The sequence below is a fragment of the Myotis brandtii genome, unplaced genomic scaffold (assembly GCF_000412655.1).
Source record: "Myotis brandtii unplaced genomic scaffold, ASM41265v1 scaffold1496, whole genome shotgun sequence".
NCBI classification, from domain to species: Eukaryota; Metazoa; Chordata; class Mammalia; order Chiroptera; family Vespertilionidae; genus Myotis; species Myotis brandtii.
The window spans coordinates 350683-370995 of NW_005355398.1; the positions used below are offsets into that span (position 1 = coordinate 350683).

Consider the following 20313-nt stretch of genomic DNA (forward strand, 5'->3'; position numbering starts at 1 on the left):
CATGTACCCTGACCAGGAATCTGACCGTGACCTCCTGGTTCATAGGCTGACACTCAACCACTGAGCAACATGGGCTGGGCTCCATTGAGTTTTAGAGAGAGTGGAAGGGAGGGGGAGAGACACAGAGCGAGAAACATCGATGTGAGAGAGACACATCCATTGGTTGACTCCCACACGAGCCCCAACCAGAAACCCAGGATCGAGCCTGCAACCAAGATATGTGCCCTTGACCTGAATCAAACCTGGGACCCTTCAGTCTCTGGGCTGATGCTCTATCTACCAGTCAAACTGGTTAGGGTAGTAATTCTATTTTTAATTTTCCAAGGAACCACCATACTATTTCCACAGCGCCTGCACCATTTTACATTCCCACCTACAGTGCATAAGGGCTCCGATTTCTCCACATCTTCACCAACACTTGTTATTTTGTTTTTTATTATAGACATTCTAATGGGTATGAGGTGGCATCGCATGGCCTGCCCCCTTTGTTTTTATACTTAAGTCTCTATATTGAATTCTTTCTGTCCAAGGATCTGCTGTGGACTCTGACTGTAGCCAATTGATACTCTGGGACTATTTGTGGTTTGACTGCCATGTCCAAGGGCATGCTCAAGGGCATGCTGAAATGGCCACATCTCTGAAATACGTGAAGCCGGGGTGCACGGGAGTGGAGGTGTGGGTACTGAGATGGACTGCAGTGTGCACAACAGACGCCCAAAGCTCTCGCCAAATAGTTCTCTGTAGACTCTGTAGACTTCACCAAACTTTTTTTCTATCTCAGTGGTAAATGTAGTCACATTCTTAGCTTTTGTTTTATCCTTTCAAAGGACCTCACACCAACCACTCCGAGGGCCCAAAGGTTTGAAGGGATATGCCCTGCAGAAATGCCATGTTCGATGGAGCCCGTGTCTCAGCCCCAGCGACTCTCCCCACAGATCCTCACATGGCCAGTTATTCAGCTCAAATCCTCTGCCAGGTATTTGTCTGTTTCATTATCCTGTTTAACATTCTTCTAAATATAGTAATTTTATGTTTCCCCTTCTAAAATGTCACGTCCTTGCTCGGCCGGTGTGGCTCGGTGGTGGAGCATCGACCCATGAACCAGGTTTGATTCCTGGTCAGGGCACATGCCTGGGTTGCGGGTTCGATCCCCAGTAGGGGGCATGCTGGAGGCAGCCGGTCATGATTCTCTCTCATCATTGATGTTTCTATCCCTCTCTCTGAAATCAATAAAAACATATTTAAAAATTAAAAAGTCACATCCTTGAGGGCCCAGACTCTTAGTCACTTTTATTGTCTTTTATTCTACATGCCTAGAACAGGACCTGGCCACACAGTAGGTGCCCAATAAATGTTTGTTGAATGAATGAACAAGCAGGAGATTTAGCAAAACCCCAACTCAGGGGAGCACCCAGCAGGGCTGCCCCCTGGCTAAGCACAACACCACCAGAGCCTGAGCCTGCCCTGAGCTCAGGGCCAGGCTCCCTCGCAGACCCTTCCCCCTGCGGAGCCCAGCCCACCAGCGGAGGGAGGAAGTGAGGGAACAGAAGACAAAGTGCATCAGGTTTAGCCAAATGGTTCATTTAAGAAATTTAATCAAAGTAAGACACTCAGACTATAAAAACATTCTATACAGTGGTTTATAGTCAAAACCCACCCCCAGAGCAGCCCATGCGGCAACATGGACACGGGCCCCCTGAAGAGCACAGACCCGGGCTGCGGGGTCAGCTGTACAGAAAGACGAGGCCTCTCCCCCATGCAGGTCCCTGAGGGGTCACCCAACAAAGCAGCACCCAGGGTTTGCAAAAATAAATAGGTCTGTTTTCATATATATGAGTGATCAATGCTCCAACAAATGTACAAAGTGCAAAATGAAATGCCCCGCTCCTAGGTTCAGGGCTCTATTTACAGGCTTCAGAGCGAGAAACACCTTTCACAGTTTCCTGCAGGCTGGGCACAGGGGCTGGGGTCTGTAGTGCACAACTGACAGGGAAGCCAGGGGCGGCCCCTCCCACCGTCTCTTCCGTTGTAAATACACGTGTGACAACTTCAGAAAGCATTCTTGTTTCATAAGCCCCCATATAATGACCACACCCAGGGACGTCTTCGGGCTGAAACACCCATCCGTGACTACTGTCCTGTCGGGGAGAGGAATGGCTCAGGGACAGGTGCATAGAAGTGGAAACATTAGCCAGATAATCACCTCTTGGCTTTGAAGTGCTGGGAGAAAGGCCACAAGACGGCACCGCATCCCCTCCCCACTCCCGGGTCCTCTCCGACCTGGGAGCCCATCCTAGTCCGACCAGAAAACAATGCAAAATAAGGAATTGTAGTCTTTACAGATGTACAAACCTGAACTGGAAAAGTGCACGGGCACGTGGAGGGGCTGGGGCTGGGGCACGGCTGGGCTGAAGGGCACTGCTAGAGGTCGGAGGGCACTTATCCTCATACACAAGGTGCCCGGGGGTCGCGGGCCCTCGATAAATATTAAGGGCAAAGGGTGCTCAGGCTTTCCCTGGGGAACTGTTGAGGTTTTGTTGAATGAATGTGCTCAGTTGGCCGCCCCGGTGTGCTGGATTCCGCCATGTCCACGCCAGCGCCAGAGTCCCTTCCCGGCTGAAGGAGAGGGCACACACTCGGCTTAGGAAACGGATTTCGTCCTGATCGGGGGAGGCAGAGCAGAAGCCGACTCTGGCGTCCACCAAGGCTTGCGAGGCAGAGGTAAACACATTTACTCCTGAGGTTAGAGGCTCAGCAGCTGCCTGGGACCCTGTGGGCATCACCTGCTCTCGATTCAAAGCCACTTGCTTTCTCTTGCTTGGTGCCCCTCCGTCCATTCGTTCCTCAGGTGAGGAGCCAATTGAGGAGAAAAGGTCAAGAAAAGTATTTCAACCAAAACCCATTCCTGTGCTCTGTCGCCTGCCTCCCAGACGAATAAATATATAAAACAAAGCTCTGGCAGACAGGCCCGTGGCTGCCAGCGTCGAGGTCAGCTGCCAGCAGGGCTTTGGCCGCTTCTTTCTCTGAACGGAACGGGAGGGTGTCGGAGGTCTGAAGAAGGGTTTTGGAAAGGTCAAGGGTTTGGGGAGAAAGTGTTCTTCCTGCCCTTGACCAGCAGCAGGTTCTGGGAGGGGCAGGACTGGAGGCAGCGGCTTATGCCATGTCATCCTCCATCCTGACCATCTGTCTCTGTCAACAAAACGATAAACGCCGGAAATAATCAGTCCAACATCCAGTAAACACAGCCAGAGGCCACCTGCTCCTCACTACCGGCCTGGACCAGCACAATCACTTCCACCCGGGCCTCCTGGCCACTGACCTCTACTCCAGTCTGTTTCCCCCACGGCAGCCAGAGGGCGCCTGTGAGCACCTGAGTCAGATTTTGCCCTCCCCTTCCCCAGTCTGTCCTGCCACAGCAGCCACCACCAGGGGGTGCTTGTGAGCCCCCAAATCAGGCCATGTCCCTCCTCTTCCCAGAGCCCTCCATAGCTCCTTCCTCACTTTGAGCAAAGCCCGAGTCCTCCCCATGGGCCACAAGGTCCTGCTCCATCCGCCAGGCCCCCTCATTGCCCTTGTCTCCTCCCTCGTTCCCGCTCTCTCCGCTCCAGCCACACTGGCCGCGGTGTGGCCATAGGGCTCGGACACACCAGGCTCGGTCCAGCCTCAGGGCCTTTGCACATGCTGCGCCCTCTGCACACCATACACTTCCTGCTTAGGGAGGCCCGCCCAAACCACCTCTTCTAAACTTGCCTCCCCTCTCTCCCAGCCCCCGGTGGCTTCCCTCTGTTCACTGCCATGACTTAGGGTCTCTCCTTACCCCCCTTCCTGTTCCCCCACCGTGCGGATGGCTTTGGGGCGCTCACCGAGGGGTAGGTGTAGCCGTCCTGGCTGTGGCAGATGTGCACCTCGTCCTCCGTGGTCTTCTGGTACACGGGGTTGTCAAAGTGGATGCTGTTGATGCTCTTCAGCCGCCAGTTCTTCCAGAGGAGGAAGGCCCCGAAGCACAGGAGGGTGAGCAGCCCTGTGGAGAGGCGGCCTGGCGTCACCCCCTGCCCCGCGCCCCGCCTGGTGCCCCAAGTGGCCAGTGACGCTGCCTTCAAACCCCCAGCCTTTTTATTTGTGAATGGTTTTGTTCTGATTTAAAGAAATACTGTCCATTGTAAAAATCCGATCGGCGAGCATAACCAATCTCTCACTTGAAGACCTCTGCGACCGCCTCACCCCAGAAATGCTCAACTGTGGTGGATTCTTCGGGTTTCTTCTGGGTTTGCCCACACAGGGGGCTACTACTTTTTTAGACCCAGGGCACAGCCAAGGGCTTGCACAGCCCAGTTTGTGAAACAGCTTGGCCAGTGCCCAGCGGGTGGGAGAGACGTGGGCTCTGCTGGGAAGACGCAGGGCAGGCACACACTCGGAGGCCACCGGGGGGGTGAGGGTCCCACTTGCCATGTCTGTCAACCCACAGTCGGACGACTGTTGGCACCAAAATGAAAGTGTGGGCAGGCTGCATGCTGAAGGGGCACCTCAAAAGGATCTTTTCACAAAAGGAAGAATGGGTGACGCTCACCAAGCTGATTGACAGGCTGAGGAAGGGGCCCTGGCGCTCTGCAAACTCGCCCCTGCAAGAGAACCGCTCTCGCCTCCCCTGGTGTCAGCGCCCGTCACTGCGCCCCAGGGACCTCGGGCTCACCTCCCCATCTGAACGTCGCTGTCGGCACCCACGGGGCGAGGTGTCTATTTCTTTCACAGCTGTGTCCCCAGAAGCGGGCATGGTATACAGTAGGCGCTCAACTAGATTTGTTAATGAATGAAGCTAGGAAGGCGAGTGCAGTGATGACAGGACACATGGCGGGGACACCCCCTTCCTGAGAGAAAAGAAGGCCAAGCAGGGAGGCCAGGGAACCGAGGGAGGGCCGGTGGTGGGCTTACCGATGGGGAGGACAATGTAGAGCCAGCCCACGCCCCGGGGCCTCTCCTTCCTGTCCTCTTTGATAGGAACGTCCTCCGAGGCTGCAGGGGGAAAGGGAGAAAGTGAGGCTCGGACCCTCAGGCAGGACATGGAGACCAGCAGGTGTACGAGGACTGACACCCAAAGGGAAGCACCTGCCGCCTCCCATTGTCCTTAAAGGTTTTGAGGAACTTGAAGCACCTGCCAGGTTTCAAGGGCAGCACGATGGGTTGTGCCTGGACCTTATTTGTTAGCAATTGGAGTTGTGGGACTCAGTGTGGTATGAATATTAAAGGTTCTCTAGCCCAGCGTTGAGAGGCACTGGGGAAGGGACCGACGGGCTGCGAGGCAGAGCCTGCGGTCACATTCCCAATGGTCCCCGGGGAAATTTTCAACCTGGCTCTGCATTTGATGGTAATGAGCCTTTGCTGCACGAGTTCACCAATTCCAGAGCCTGGGTTGGATCGCACCAAACCCCATAGTCCTGTGTCAACTGTCCCCAGCTAATAAAATATATTGGGCCGGGGAAGACACCTCATTATATAACCACTCACATGCAAATGCACCTGAGCCAGACAACAAAGGGCTCCATGCAAATGAAAATGGAAAGGTCTCTATGTCCAGCCGGAGTGGCTCAGTGGTTGAGCATGGACCTATGAACCAGGAGGTCCTGGTCAGGGCACATGCCTGGGTTGTGGGCTCAGTCCCCAGTGGGGGAGCATGCGGGAGGCAGCCAATCAGTGATTCTCTTTCATGGTTGATGTTTCTATTTCTCTCTCCCTCTCCTTTTCTCTCTGAAATCAATAAAAATATATCTTTTTAAAAATTGTAGAGGTCTCTAAAGAGAAAAAAGGGCTGAGAAAATTAAAGAAGCCACATCCAGGTCACACGTATGCTGGTGAGCTGTGGTTACCACCGTGTTCAAATCCATCTGGGTTTTAATTCTACCGGCTGTTGGACATGTGTATACGAAGTTTATACCCAGTATTGCATTTGCACATATGTAAGAAGCCTTGTAACAACAATGATCTAGGGCAGCAGCAGCGTTTTTGAGAAGTTTTTCCCTTACAAAGGATCCTTTGCCAAATTCCAGAGCCCTGGATGGGCCTGTCCGTGATATGGCTTTTCAAATAGCGCCCCCCTCTTCCCACCCCGAGTGAGAAGGGCTCCAGGCATCCCATAAGCACAGCAGTTCCTGTTTTATCTCCTTTATGGTTGAACAAAGGCTCCAACTACTCTGAGGGGGGAAATATGTCTGAAACGTGCTGATGTGACTTTTTTTTCTGGCCAGAAACGTCCATGAGCTCCATTTCCGGTTGCTCAAAAGCCAGGCCGGGCGCCCTCTGGTGGACAAAGACACAAATGGTGGGTCTCTGATCAATTCACTGAGAGCACAGTTCTGACCTCCTCCAAGGAGGTCATGACCTTAGGCCAGGCTAGGGTGAGGAGTCACTGGCCTCAAGCACAAAAATTAAAGCTCCCCCAGCCCCACTTCGGTAATTCAGCAGTATTTTAATATTATTATTTTCGTTTGTCCTCACCCGACGATATTTTTTCCATTGCTTTTCAGAGAGAGTGGAAGGGAGGCAGAGTAAAGGCTGGGACCCGAAACCCAGGTATTTGCCCTTGACCGGGAATTGAACCTGGGACCCTTTGGTGTGTGGACCCTTTGGTGTGTGGGCTGACGCTCTAACTACTGAGCGCTGCCGGCCAGGGCAATGCTATTTTAAAAATGTATATTTTTATTGATTTTAGAAAGAGGAAGGGAGAGGGAGAGAGAGAAACATCAATGATGAGAGAGGATAATCGATCAGCTGCCTCCTGCAGGCTCCCTACTAGGGATCGAGCCCAAAACCCGGGCATGTGCCCTGACCGGGAATTGAACCATGATCTCCTGGTTCATAGGTCAACGCTCAACCACTGAGCCACACTGGCTGGGCAATGAGTTATTTTTAAAAATCAAAATTAATTCCAATACCCTATGATGAACAAAATATCCAGATGGATCTGACGCTACCCTTGAATGATCCTGCCTTCCTAGGACCCTGGCTCCAATCAAACTTCATTTACAACAGGTGGTTGGCCCCATAGACTATAGCTAGGCAATTTGATTTTTTAAAATATTGAGTCCTGAGTTTCTTGGTGCCCCTCAGGTGCTGCCTCGAAGAGTACCTTCCCTGCCTCCCCCTACTCCTGGCCCTGCTGGGCACACACCTGAAAACAGGGCAGTGAATGAGCCTGGACAACATTTCACACTCCTGGGCCCGTGTGCCTGGCGGACTCGGGCATCAGCAGCCACCATGAGCTCAGACTCTTCACATGAGCTCGCCCATGTGATCCCCACTATTACCAGGAGGTGGGTGGGCACTGTTACCAGCCTTGTTTATCGGTAGGGAAACTGAGGCTTCAGAGATACACAGGCTATGTCAGAGAGTCAGCAAAGGAGCCCAAACTAGCTCCACTCTCTAGCTCTTCATCGAGATGCTCTGGCCTCTGAACGAGCCCATCTAGATGCTCATCGGGATGAGCCGGGGCCCAGGGCGGTCCCGGCCTTTACCTTGCGGGGGGGCCTTCGTCACCATCTTGGCGGTGGTGAGCTCAGGAGTGGTCACAGTGGAGCGAGTCATGTTGGGTCCCCGGGTGGTCACTACAGGTTCTGTGTTTGAAAGATTAAGCATTTCCTGAGTGCCCTGTGGCCGAGGGGCGCTCTGAAAGCTCTGTGCTGCTCACAGCAACACGTGCCTGTGAGCCCAGCGGCCACAGAGAAATAACTGAAAACAAAAGCAGTGAAAACACAAGCGACCGATGTCTGCTTTCAGAGAGGGGGATTGCAGTGCTATGGACACTAGCTCCAAATCGAGACTTCCTCTGAGGATGAGCATTGAAAAGGGCAGATTCTATTTCAACAATATACTTTCTATAACTTTGTTTGTGGTTTTTTGTGTGTGTGTGTGTGTTTTTTGAGAGAGAGAGATTTGTTGTTCCACTTATTTAGGCATTCATTGGTTGATTCTTGTTTGTTTGGGTTTTAAACCCAAAAACTTGCCATATCCGGATGATGCTCTAACCAACTGAGCTCCCTGGCCAGGCCTCAACAATATACTTTCAACATATGAACTTTGGGGGTGGGAGGCGAAGGGAATCATAACGTTCCACACATCCCACCATGTCACTGGGAGCAGCCCTGTGGATAGGCCCTGCAGTGGGAAAGTAACCAGTATGAAAATGAGTCCGGCTGCAACAGCTACCGCGTAAGCAATCTTAGAAGCAGATAGGCCAGCCCCAGGCGAACCTTCACATGACTGCAGCCCTGGCTGAGAGCTTGACTGCAGTCTATGAGAGGCCTTGAGATGTGTGCCCTGCATAAGCCTTGAATCTAACCTGAAGGTCTTTTTCTTTTAAAGTTTCTGGATATAAGGGCAAAACAATGAATATAATGAAGAAGGACAATACTATGAAAACAAGACAAATGACCCCAACTCTGCAGAAAGAAGAAAGAAGATGGGGAGGAAGGCGGCAGTCTCCTCCACGCTGCTTGTTGTGGACAAGAAAGCACAACGGGCACAGTGACGCTGGCCTGTGCAGCCGAGAGCGCACGGGAAGTGAGGAAAGGTCACTCTCCTGGTAGCTAAGGCTACAATATATCGTCCGTTTCAAGCTAGTTCCTGAGGGACAGAGCCCAGCTGCCATTCTCAGAGGCTTGCGTCTCGGGGCCGCCAGCACTGAGCACGAGCTTGCACTTGAGGAAGAACTTCTGATGCTGCCGGAGGCCCCTCTACCCCTCCTTCCTACCCGCCGGGACGGACAGATCTGGTCAAGGACTGGAAAGCAACTGTGAGCAAAATGTGCCCCGATTTTCCTGTGAAAGTTTAAAAAATTTTAATGTAAGATAAAAAATAATCAAGATATGCAGAAAAAGAGAAATAAAATGAAACAACCAACCACACAATAGCAAAATGTTTTCATAGGAACTCAAAGGATAAGCTGAAATGTAGTAAGAACCGGGGTTCCGAACTGAAAGGAAGGAACAAAAATATTTATGGCAGTAGCAAAAGGAAACAAGTTTGTTTTGTTTCCTTTTAAATGAAAGCTCAGAATCACATATGAAAGTCCACAGTGTTTTTTAAAATTCCTAAATATAAAAGAGATCTCCTCCTCTTCAAAATAACCAACCTATGAACTTTGGGGAAAATTAAAGTATATTAAACTGGAGGGTAAACTTCCTAACACTGGACTGTTAAGGGAGGCAAGAGTGGACGTACCAAAAGACTTCAGAAAAATACTAGTATTTGAAATGAAATCATCGATTGTTTTAGCAACATAAAAAGAAATTGAAAAGGGACATGGCTCTAAAATCAGCCAACTCCCCTAATTAACCAAAGACCTGTATGCATATACTGTATGCATAACCCATGGACACAGACAATAGGGTGGTGAGGGCCTGGGTGGGGAGTCAGGGGCAGGGGCAGGCTGGAGGGGGTCGATGGTGGAAAAAAGGTGACATATGTAATACTTTCAACAATAAAGATTTTTAAAAAATAAATAAAAGTGATTTAAAAAATAAAATAAATAAAATCAGTTACCTCCTGGACCTGGAGAGTATTACGCTAAGTGAAATAAGCCAGTCGGAGAAAGTCAAGTATCACATGATCTCACTCCTATGTGGAATCTAATGAACAAAATGAACTGATGGACAAAATAGATCCAGAGACAGAAGCATAGAACAGACTGATGAATCTCAGAGGGAAGGCGGGGGTGGGGGTGGGGTTGTGGGGAGAGTAAACAGGGAACTTATATGCATATAGGCATAGCCCATGGACAGAGCTGGGAAAGAGTGGACTAGACATCAAAGGTGAACTGAGTCTAAGTACCCAGTGCAGTACTGGAATGCCCAATATTTAAGAAAGGCAGACTACGGTTCCCCCAGCTAAGGAGTCCTTACAACGACCTCCTGGGGCCTCGCTCTCCCATTTGACAGATGGGGAAAGAGAGGCTCAGGCTGAGCCAAGAGGGTGGCAGAAGCAGGGCTTGTGCCAGGCAGGCTGGCGTCCCCTACCTGGGCGGCAGCTCCTCCTGTCCTCGGCCAGCAACATGCCATCAGGGCAGGCACAGGTGAACTTGGGTGAGTAGGAATTGATCTGTGGGGCCGGGAGACACAGGTACTGGCAGCCGCCGTAGGAGTAGAAAGTTGTCTCACACCAGTTTATCCCTGAGGTGCAAAAGGCAGGGAGTCAGGGCAAGAATGAGGTCAGAAAATTCTAGAAAACTCCAGAGCTCTATCAGGGCAGCGGGGGAGGGGGAGCGCCCTGTCTTCACCTTTTGGCTGTGTGAGGCGGTGGGAAAGGACAATGTCCTCCGGGGACATCAGGTTTTCTGCCATCAAATTAATGTCGGACCCCGTATGGCGGTTGGCACTGAAAATGGCTTCGTTGATGATATCCGTCCAAAATACTTTATCCTACAGGGGCAGTGAGGAAGATGACAGACCCCATTAACCACTGGGATGGGCGGACCACTGTCTTCCCAGCCCCCGAACCGCGGAGGTTCTCTGGAAAGAAGCAGTTCTAGGTGGTAGCATCATTTCTTCTTCTGAAAATAAAGGTTAATTGTGGTAAAATACACATGATGTGAAATATACCATCTTAATCGTTTTTTGTGTCCAGTTCCATGGCATTAAATACATCCACTGTGTTGTGCAGACATCACCACTATCCATCTCCAGACTTTCTCATCTTCCCAAACTGAAATTCTTTAAACACTTAATTCATTAAACACGCAGCCCCTGTCTCTCTATTGGGTCAACTCCTGTCTACTTCCTGTCTCTCTGAATCTGACTCCTTAGGGACCTCCTGCGAGTGGAACCGTACAATATTCGTCCTTCTGTGACTGGCTTGTTTCACTCAGCACCATGTCCTCCAGGTTCGTCCATATTGTAGCAGGTGTCACCATTCCCTTCCTTGTTAAGGCTGAATGATATTCCACCGTATGGGGGGACCACATGGTGCTTATCCATTCACCCCAGACAGACACCCGTTGCTTTCACCTCTTGGCTATTATGAATCAGGGTCTACCAATAGAACTCCATTTCTTTAGAGCAGAATCCCCCCACCGGGGTGCTATGTGGGGCCAATAGCCCTTCATGCTGGCTCCTCCTGCGGCTGTTTAGCGGCATCCCGGCCTCCACCCACTGGATGCACTGGCAGCCCTCGCACAAGCCCCGGGCATTCCCAAGTGCTCTGGGCAGCAAATGGCCTCGGTGTGAGAGCTGCTGCTCAGGCCTTTGAGGATTCTTTTGGCGAGAATAACACGGAAACAGCAGTTGAAGAGGTCTCAGCCCTCTTCATAGTGGAGGGCAGTTTTCTGAGTTAGTCTCGGCTTGAATGAACTAGACCAGCGGTTCTCAACCTGTGGGTCGCGACCCCTTTGGCGGTCGAACGACCCTTTCACAGGGGTCGCCTAAGGCCATCCTGCATAGCAGATATTTACATTACGATTCATAACAGTAGCAACATTACAGTTATGAAGTAGCAACGAAAATAATTTTATGGTTGGGTCACAACATGAGGAACTGTATTTAAAGGGCCAGAAGGTTGAGAACCACTGAACTAGATCATGTCACCTGACCTGTTGGTATGAGCACTCAGGCCTCAGTAAACAGCACTTGGCTGGGAATTCCCTCAAACCCCAGAGGAGCACCCATGTGCTCCCAGCACCCACCTCAAAGATGGCCAAGGAGAAGGGGTGCGCCAGCCTCTTCTTGTCCTCCAAAATTGTCTTCCGGTGCCTCCCAGTGAGGTCGATGCTGGAGATGGAGTGGAGCTTGGAGTCGACCCAGTAGAGGCGGTCGCTGGAAAGATCTAGAACCCACAGGTGGACAAGGAGAGGTCACGTGCTGATGCCAGAGGGGCCTCTGGGCCTGCTCACTCTGCTGCAGGAAGGAGCCCCCAAAGGACCCAGCAGAGGTGTGCCCAGGAAAGCAGCTCTGACCACCCCTGCCGTGTGGGAGCCTGAGCCAGATGCTGGGGTGGGGGTGGGGGTGGGGGCGGTTTAGTGGCGGGTGATAAACAACTCGGGGAGCTGCATGGTGTGTGCAGGGGTGGCCTGGCCACTCTCCTCTCTCCTCTAGACTGTGCTCAGCCCCGGGGACCACAGTCCCTCGAACGTACCCAGGGTGATGCCATTGGGCCACTGGATGTCCTCTGTCACCAGTGAGTGAATGTCCACGCCATTCAGGCCCCCCTTCTTGATCTTGGCAGGGGTCCCCCAATCCGTCCAGTACATGAAGCTGGAGGGAGAACAGTGAGAACAGACACTCAGACGTCGGCCAGGGTGGCTCCCAGCCAACACTGAAGAGCCCTAGCCGGTTTGGCTCAGTGGAGAGAGCGTTGGCCTGCAGACCCAAGGGTCCCAGGTTCGATTCTGGTCAAGAGCACATACCGTGGTTGCAGGCTCCTCCCCAGCCAGGGCCCTGGTCAGGGCACGTGCAGGAGGCAACCAATTGATATATTTCTCTCACATCAATATTTCTCTGTCTTTCCCTCCCTCTTCCACTCTCTCTAAAAACCAATGGAAAAACATCCTGAGGCAGCCAGGCCAGGGTCCCACACGGCCCTGGGGAGACCTCAGCTTGGTTCCCTCTGCTCCCAGCCTTCCCTGCCCTACCCCAAGGCCTGCCACCTGGCAAGACCGGGCAGGATTTTAGAACCTTCAAGAAAAAGGGAGGTTCTGATTCTAGTGTCAGGGCTGGGGCCCAGGAATCTGCACTCTAAACACTACTTTCTGAGGGTTTTATAATTTTTTCATCCTTTTGCAATTTAAAATTTTTATTGTTTTGCTTTTCCAACATATATATAGGCATACCTCAGAGATATGTAAGGTTTGGTTCCAGGCCACTGCAATAAAGCAGTGCTACTTTGTGAGTGGTAGGATAAAAAGGGGTTTTATTTTTAAATTCTAAATGTCATGTGCTGACTTGAATAGCAGTTAAATAAATCCTGGCCCATCGGGGGGACCCAGGCCTGCTGGGCCCATCTGCACCACGGGATCTGTCCCATCGCCACGCTCACAGCCAAATGCTCCCTGTCCTCTGATTACATCTGCCCATCAGGGCTGGCAGTGCCCCACCAGAACTGTGAACTCCCCCACGTGGCATGCTGTGGTGGCAGACGTGGTCGGGCAGGTACAGACCGGGTCATGCTTCCTCCTGTCCCTGTGGGCCCTAGAGTTGCTGCGTCAGCCATGAGCCCTGTGGACACCTTCCTGGGGCCTCCCAGGGGGTGACCTTCACTCCCTGTCACGTCCTCGAAAGACCTGTCCAACGATTAACGTTGGGCCCGCGCAGTTTTACTTTTCTCCAATCCTGTCCTGGCACAAAAGACTAAATCGATTTTTATTTTCTAATTTCAAATAAGTATTAATTCCTAACACCAGGTTAAGTCAGTACGAATGTCTGGTTGTCGATTCTATTCCACAGGCCAGGACTTTTCAGGGTCTGCTTGCACCACAGGCGGCACAGCGGGCGTCAGAGGGACGGATCCCACGGCCCAAAGGGGCCCCCCTTTCCAGCCCCCCCCCCCAGTCGAGTCTACTTCGGGCACAAACCTCCCCCCATGAGTCCTGGCTGGTTCTTCATGCTCCGTACCCCTCAGCTTTGGGAATACCCACCCGTGACGGGGATCCACCACAATGGCCCTCGGCTTGGAGCCTTTCTCCTTGAAGAGGGTCTTTCTCTTCACGCCCTTGGTGTTGGCCACAGAGACGGTGCCCAGCATGGAGTCAGTCCAGTAGAGGTTGCCGTGGATCCAGTCCACGGCCAGCCCGTCGGGGGCCTGCAGGCCCTCGTCGATGATGGTGTCATAGGAGGAGTTGGACTCTCTGTGGATCTGGGTGCTGAGGAGGGAGGAGGAGGAGGAGTCAGTGCCCGAGGCCATGGTTTCACGCAGGGTCGGGCGGGCGGGCCTGGGCTGAGGCTCACCTGTAGATCTTCCTTTGGGACAAGTCGGACCAGTAGACCCTGTTGGCGTGCACTTCCACGTCCAGGGCGACCACGTTCTTCAGGTTGGGGATGAGGCTGGTGTATTCGCTGCGGTCCAGCGTCATCTTCCTCACCTCGTGGCGGTTGGTGAAGAAGAGGTAGGCGATGGTGTCTGTGGAGGCATGGAGGGCGCTCAGGGGAGCGGGAGGGACCCCGGACCTGTTTCTGGGGCCTGGCTGAACCAGAGGAGACGCCCAGGACGTGGGGTGGACGCGCCTCCCTGGTGTATTAACCACGCGGTTCTGATGCCCTAACTCTGGGGCCTTGCAGATGCCGGAGGGACGGCCCCTCCCAGGCCTCGAGGTTCCTAGGCATAGTCCCCACTCGCCTCAAATGCAAACTAACCAGCCCACACCCACCACCTCCTTCACCTCCTCACACTCCCGGCCACTGTGCCCTGGCCATGGAACCAGCAACCAGGGACAGTCCCTACACCCCAGAGCCCACTGAAATTCTTCCAGCTAGCCAACCCTAAGCCCGGCTACCCTGCCTCACCTGTCCTTCCCAAGGAAACCATGACAAAGGCTCCTGCCCCATTTCCCCGCTCCCTCTACTTCCTGGCCACCTTGGTGCCTTCCCGTGGGGCCCTGCCTGGTGCAATGTGTCTCCTCCTCTGGGATCTGTGAGAAACAAACTAGCTTTTCAAGGGCAGCCACCTCCCGATCTGTTGGGCTCACCACAGGTGCATAATAATAAAAGCTACATTTTAAAACACCGGGGCCCCTGCATTCTACATTTTAGAACAGGAAGATGAAGAAATGATAAGTTAACTTGTACAGAGTGGTTCCTTAGAGCAGGGAATTCTTCTTAGTGCTTTTCTTAAGTTTTTCCTCACTGATTCTCACACTCCTATAAGGCAGGTGCTGTTGTCAACCCTTTTTACAGATAAAGGGGTTGAAGCCCAGAGAGGGAAAGGGTCCTGTCACACAGCTAGTGAGCGACAGAGGCAGGATTTGAACCCGGGTCTCTCTGACTCTGGGGGCTGTGCTGTAACCATGACGCTGATATGCTCCAACAAACTGACCGCTTCTACAGCTGACCTCACCCAGAATATCCCTGCCCTTGGGGTGGCATCTGTACAGATACTGACCCTACACATTGGAAGGAAAGTAAAATCTCAAATCCTGGAGGATTTCAGGAATTCACCCCCCAATTTTCTCCAGAACCTGGACATGCATGGGGATGTGGCAGAGGGAGGACAGGAGGCCGACAACAGTGGAGAAGGGATGAAAGCCTAAGAGATTCTTGGGGAAACAGAACAAGCACTAAAATATTTCTGCAAAACGGACCCTCGCTGGAACCACACTGCACGAGCAGAACGTGAGGCAAAACAAAGACTGTCTGGGCAACCTTCTGGGCAATAAATCTGCCAGAACAATTACGCCTCCAAAAACATGGGCTCGTGTGCAGGTGATTCTAATAATTAGGGCACGCTTGCAGTTCTAACCTGAAGTTCAGGGAGGAAAAAAACAACTATTTCTACTATTCTGTTTCATCACGAGCTATTAGATTTTGGTCTCTTTTAAATGTATTTGTTTTTTTGTGGGGTTTTTTTGTGCAGGTGCCTTTAGCTCATAAGAGCTGGAGGAGGTGCAGGCTGTTTGGGGCCATGGCTTTCTACCTCTTGCCCCCTGAAGTCTCCGGTGGGGCCTGTGGGCTGAAAACCACCCCCCAGGGGTTGAGCTGTGTCTGCTGAGAAGCCGGACACGTGAGGGCAGCGTTCCAGCAAGCCCGAGTCCTAACTGCATGTGCTCCGTTACCTGCCAGAGATCCCGGGAGCAAACACCCTGTCCACAGAAGTTCAGATGACGCAACGTTCAGATGACGCAACTCCCCACCCGTTTGCCTTCGGAGCGGCCAGGCCAGGCCCCTCGGGCGCCTCGGGACACTCACCCACAGCCTTGCAGGCCTTGGTGAAGGGGTCCAGCCGGAAGCCCTCTTCACACTTGCACTGGTAGCTGCCCACGGAGTTCACACAGAGCTGGCTGCAGGCGTCGGGGTCCTCACACTCGTCGATATCTATGAGTTGGGACAGAGGAAGAGGTTTGGGCATCTTCCCCGCAGGTAGAGTGATGGGCCCCAACACGAAGCTGTGCCCCATAATGGTAAATGGGGGACAGCCATCTCCTCTGGGGAAGATCTCCAGGGCTGGCGTCTCAGTAACTATGAGGTTCAGAAATAAAATCTTAAAAACAGCGAAGAATCATCTCCAATGCCCTGGCCAGTGTGCTCAGTGGTTAGAGCATCGGCCCTCACACTGAAGGGTGGTGGGTTCGAATCCTGGTCAAAGGCATGTGCCTGAGGATAGAACCCACAACCTTGGCATATGGGCACGATGCTCTAACAAACAAAGCTACCCAGCCAGGCCTCGTTTTTAAAATGACGAATCCCAAAGCAAGAACCAAGTGTGCCCCACGGGCTAAGCCTATGGTAGACTCCCCATGCCTATGGCATCTTGTTAAATCCTCCTAACAGCCCTGTGAGTGGGGACTGCCCACAAAACCGATGGGAAACCAAGGCACAGAGGGCTTGGCCACCGTATCAGAGGAAAGGGCTGGAGCCCACCCGACTTGGGAATCACCTTCGCATCTTCGCTGGTCCGCCAGCCGGAAGCCCTCAGGACACAAGCACTCGTAGCCAATCTTGAGGTCTTTGCAGAGGTGGGAGCAGCCACCCTTGTTGGTCAGGCACTCGTTGGTCTCTGCGCCGGGCGGGGAACAGACGGTCATGCTCAGGCCTCCAGCCCCCTTCCCAGCCACCCTCTCTATTTCACTATCTTTATCACAATTGCCACAATGAATGTGAGGCCAGTGAAGTGCCACGACCCCTAAGAGGACGTAAAATACCATTGTCACGTGCAATGTCACAGGCGGGCCTGGAGGACACTGTGCTGAGTGACATAAGCCACTCACAAAAGGACAAATCCTGTATGATCCCACCTATATGAGGTTCTTAGAGGAGTCAGATTCACAGAGACAAAGAGAAGAATGGTGGGTGCCATGGCGGGGGGCGAGGGCGGGGCGGTTAGAGTTTGGGAGCAGAGCTTCAGTTTGGGAAGATGAGAAAGTCCGGGAGATAAACAGTGGTGATGGCTGTACAACAATGTGAATCTGCTTAATGATACTGATTTGTACACTTAAAAATGGCTATGATAACCTGGCTGGTGTGGCTCAGTGGTTGAGCATCAACCCATGAACTAGGAGGTCACAGTTTGATTCCTGGTCAGGGTACACGCCAGGGTTGTGGGCTCGATCCCCAGTAGGGGCATGCAAGAGACAGGCGATCAATGATTCTCATCATTGATATTTCTATCTTCCTCTCCCTTCCTCTCTCTAAAATCAATAAAAACATATTAAAAATGGTTATGATAAATCTTATTGCTTTCTTCAACCACAATTTAAAAAAAATTTTATTGATAAAAACTGTAAACCACATACTACAGTTACATACAGAAGTGGACAAAGTAGGTTTACAGTTGTTCGTATAGAAAATGATACAATAATTAATAAATAATACAAGGATTGGTGAACTCACAACTGTAAAGCTACTTTTGCCAACCCCTATATATTAACTCATTTAATTCTCCCAACAACCCTAAAGATAGCTGGGGAACCTGAGGCATGTCCAAGTTAAATGACTTGCCCAAGATCACACTGCTGGGCTCGAACCTAAGGTGTGTGGCTCCAGAATCTATGCACTAGCTCTTTACAACAAAGCTTGTATTCTACCTGTTCTTTAACAGGCCAACAGTTAAGAACAATTCCAAATTTTTAAATAGTTAAAGAGAAAAATAAGAATTGGTGTGGTCTCCCTCCCAGGAGCACACCCATGCCTTTCCCTCCCTCCCTCTTCCCCAACAGGTGGCATCTCCTAACCTCTAAGGGTCCGCACGAGACTTGCTCCCAGGGGAGCAATGCACAGCAGGGTGACCCCCTGAGCCTGTCTCCAAGGCCCCTTTTCTCTGACTCCCAGGGAGCTCAGGTAGCCCTGCCTCGGCTCACGTCTGTCTTAGAGCCAAAGCAGCCCCCCTACGCTCCTCCTGTGCCTCCTCCTACTCTGAACCCTTCCTTGTTTCCCTGTCCCCAGTGCAGAGATCCAACTGCTTCTCGGCCTTTAGGCTAAGATCAAGTGACGTTATGAGGTTCACCTGCAATGTTAATAAATGTGCTCTCAAAAATTAATCAAAATAGCCCTAACCGGTTTGCCTCAGTGGATAGAGCGTCGGCCTGCGGGCTGAAGGGTCCCAGGTTCGATTCCAGTCAAGGGCATGTACCTTGGTTGCAGGCACATCCCCAGTAGGGGGTGTGCAAGAGGCAGCTGATCGATGTTTCTCTCTCATCGATGTTCCTAACTCTCTATCCCTTTCCCTTCCTTTCTGTAAAAAATCAATAAAATATATTTTTTAAAAAAATTAATCAAAATAAAAATATTTCACACCACATGAAAGGTCTATGAAATTCAAATTTCAGTGTCCATAATAAAGTTTTCTTGGAACTTAGCCACACACATTCATGTGTGTACAAATGCATTCATGTGGCTGCTTTTCTGCTAAAATGGCCTAGTTGACTGGTTGCAAAAGAGACTATAGGACTGGAAACATCCAAACATTTACACGGCTACGGGTCACAGAACATTGCTGAAACTTTACAAGTATCCCATCGGCCAATCCCCAGCAGTCCAAGGATGTGTGAGCAACTACGGTCCCATCCTACAGTTGTGAAAACTGAGACTTGGAGCAAAGCCACTTTCCCCAAGACCCCCACATCTGTCTGGCCCCAGAGCCAAAGCACTTGGGAGCAGGGATGGGTTGAGCCCTGCAGCCCCACAGCGCCCGTGTCTGGGTCCCGCTTCCAGCTCCCCACAAGCTCCGAGAGCTGCCTGCCCCCCAAGGCTCACCACACTCCTTGAGGGGCTCATCTGACCAGTCCCGGCAGTCCCGGACCGAGTTGCACACTTTGTCCATGGTGATGCATTCGCCACTGTGGCACTTGAACTTGTTGGGGCCCTCGCACAGAGTCACTATGAGAGCCAAAGAAGAGGGTCAGTGCTCTGAGCTGCAGGACCCTGTTTAATACTTTTTAATCCTATATAATAAAAGCCTAATACTGTATGCAAAACAACCCAATGGCGGAACAACCGGTTGGCGGGGGGTGGGGCCAGCGAGCAGGCAGTGCCAGGCCAGCCAAGGCGGGTGCCAGCGGGCAGAGGGAGGGGACGGTGATCAGGGGGTGGTGGTGACCGGTGGCGGAGGGGTAATGGGGGGCGGGGCCAGCTGCTCACCAGGTTGGCGCTGTCCCCTTATCTGTCCGCTGGTTGCCTCCTCCAGAGGGAGGCCAGACTGCAGCTTAGGCCCCCCAGAGGGCTCCCAGACTGCGAGAGGGCGCAGGCCGGGCTGAGGGACCCCCCAAGTGCACGAATTTTTGTGCACCGGGACTCTAGTAATATAATAATTTGTACAAGATTGTATGCAAATGTATTCAGTAATAAAACCTACTAACTATTGAACACTCGTAAACCCAGTTTAAGAATTAGAATGTCGCCCTAGCCGGTTTGGCTCAGTGGATAGAGCATCGGCCTGCAAACTGAAAGGTCCCAGGTTCGATTCTGGTCAAGGGCACATGCCCGGGTTGTGGGCTCAATCCCCAGTGGGGGACTTGCAGGAGGCAGCCAATCCATGATTCTTTCTCATCATGGATGTTTCTATCTCTCTCTCCCTCTTCATTCCTCTCTGAAATCAATAAAAAAAAAAAAATATTTTTTTAAAGTAAAAAACAAACAAAAAAACAGAATTAGAATGTCACTAAGAGCAGGATTGGGCAAACTAGGAAAAATGGGCAAATCTACCCACTGCTTGTTTATTTAAATACTAGTGGCCTGGTGCATGGATTGTGCACATTGAAAGGAAATTAATTATAAGAAATATTTTAAGATCGCTATTCGCCCTTTCTCTATAATAGAAGTGTCGGAGATGAAAGAAAATTAGTAAAATGTATATGAAAATAATATATAAATTGATTAATAAACAATAACAATGTGATATAACAACAAAGACATGATATAAAAACAACAAAAACATGACATAAAAACAACATTGATAAAAATAATGACTGCCCTAACCAGTTTGGCTCAGTGAATAGAGAGCATTGGCCTGCGGACTGAAAGGGCCCAGGTTCGATTCCGGTCAAGGGCATGTACCTTGGTTGCGGGCACATCCCCAGTAGGGGGTGTGCAGGAGGCAGCTGATCGATGTTTCTCTCTCATTGATGTTTCTAACTCTCTATCCCTCTCCCTTCCTCTCTGTAAAAAATCAATAAAATATATTTTAAAAAAT

At 51.4% G+C, this 20313-nt stretch overlaps 1 protein-coding gene across 1 annotated transcript in view; it reads right to left on the reverse strand.

The window, feature by feature from the left end:
• Positions 1–1560: 1560 nt before the first annotated feature.
• The window catches only part of LDLR (low density lipoprotein receptor), a 61847-nt gene continuing 43094 nt past the window's right edge, over positions 1561–20313 (reverse strand). The window contains exons 8-20 of the mRNA XM_014535733.1: positions 18879–19001; positions 16564–16683; positions 15876–16001; positions 13923–14094; positions 13613–13837; positions 12115–12233; positions 11666–11805; positions 10265–10406; positions 10005–10157; positions 7506–7604; positions 4930–5010; positions 3864–4021; positions 1561–3189 (exon numbers count right to left, since the gene is read on the reverse strand). Of these exons, the coding sequence (XP_014391219.1) occupies positions 3154–3189; positions 3864–4021; positions 4930–5010; positions 7506–7604; positions 10005–10157; positions 10265–10406; positions 11666–11805; positions 12115–12233; positions 13613–13837; positions 13923–14094; positions 15876–16001; positions 16564–16683; positions 18879–19001 (1694 nt within the window). The 3' untranslated portion in view covers positions 1561–3153. The remainder of the gene's footprint in view (positions 3190–3863; positions 4022–4929; positions 5011–7505; positions 7605–10004; positions 10158–10264; positions 10407–11665; positions 11806–12114; positions 12234–13612; positions 13838–13922; positions 14095–15875; positions 16002–16563; positions 16684–18878; positions 19002–20313) is intronic.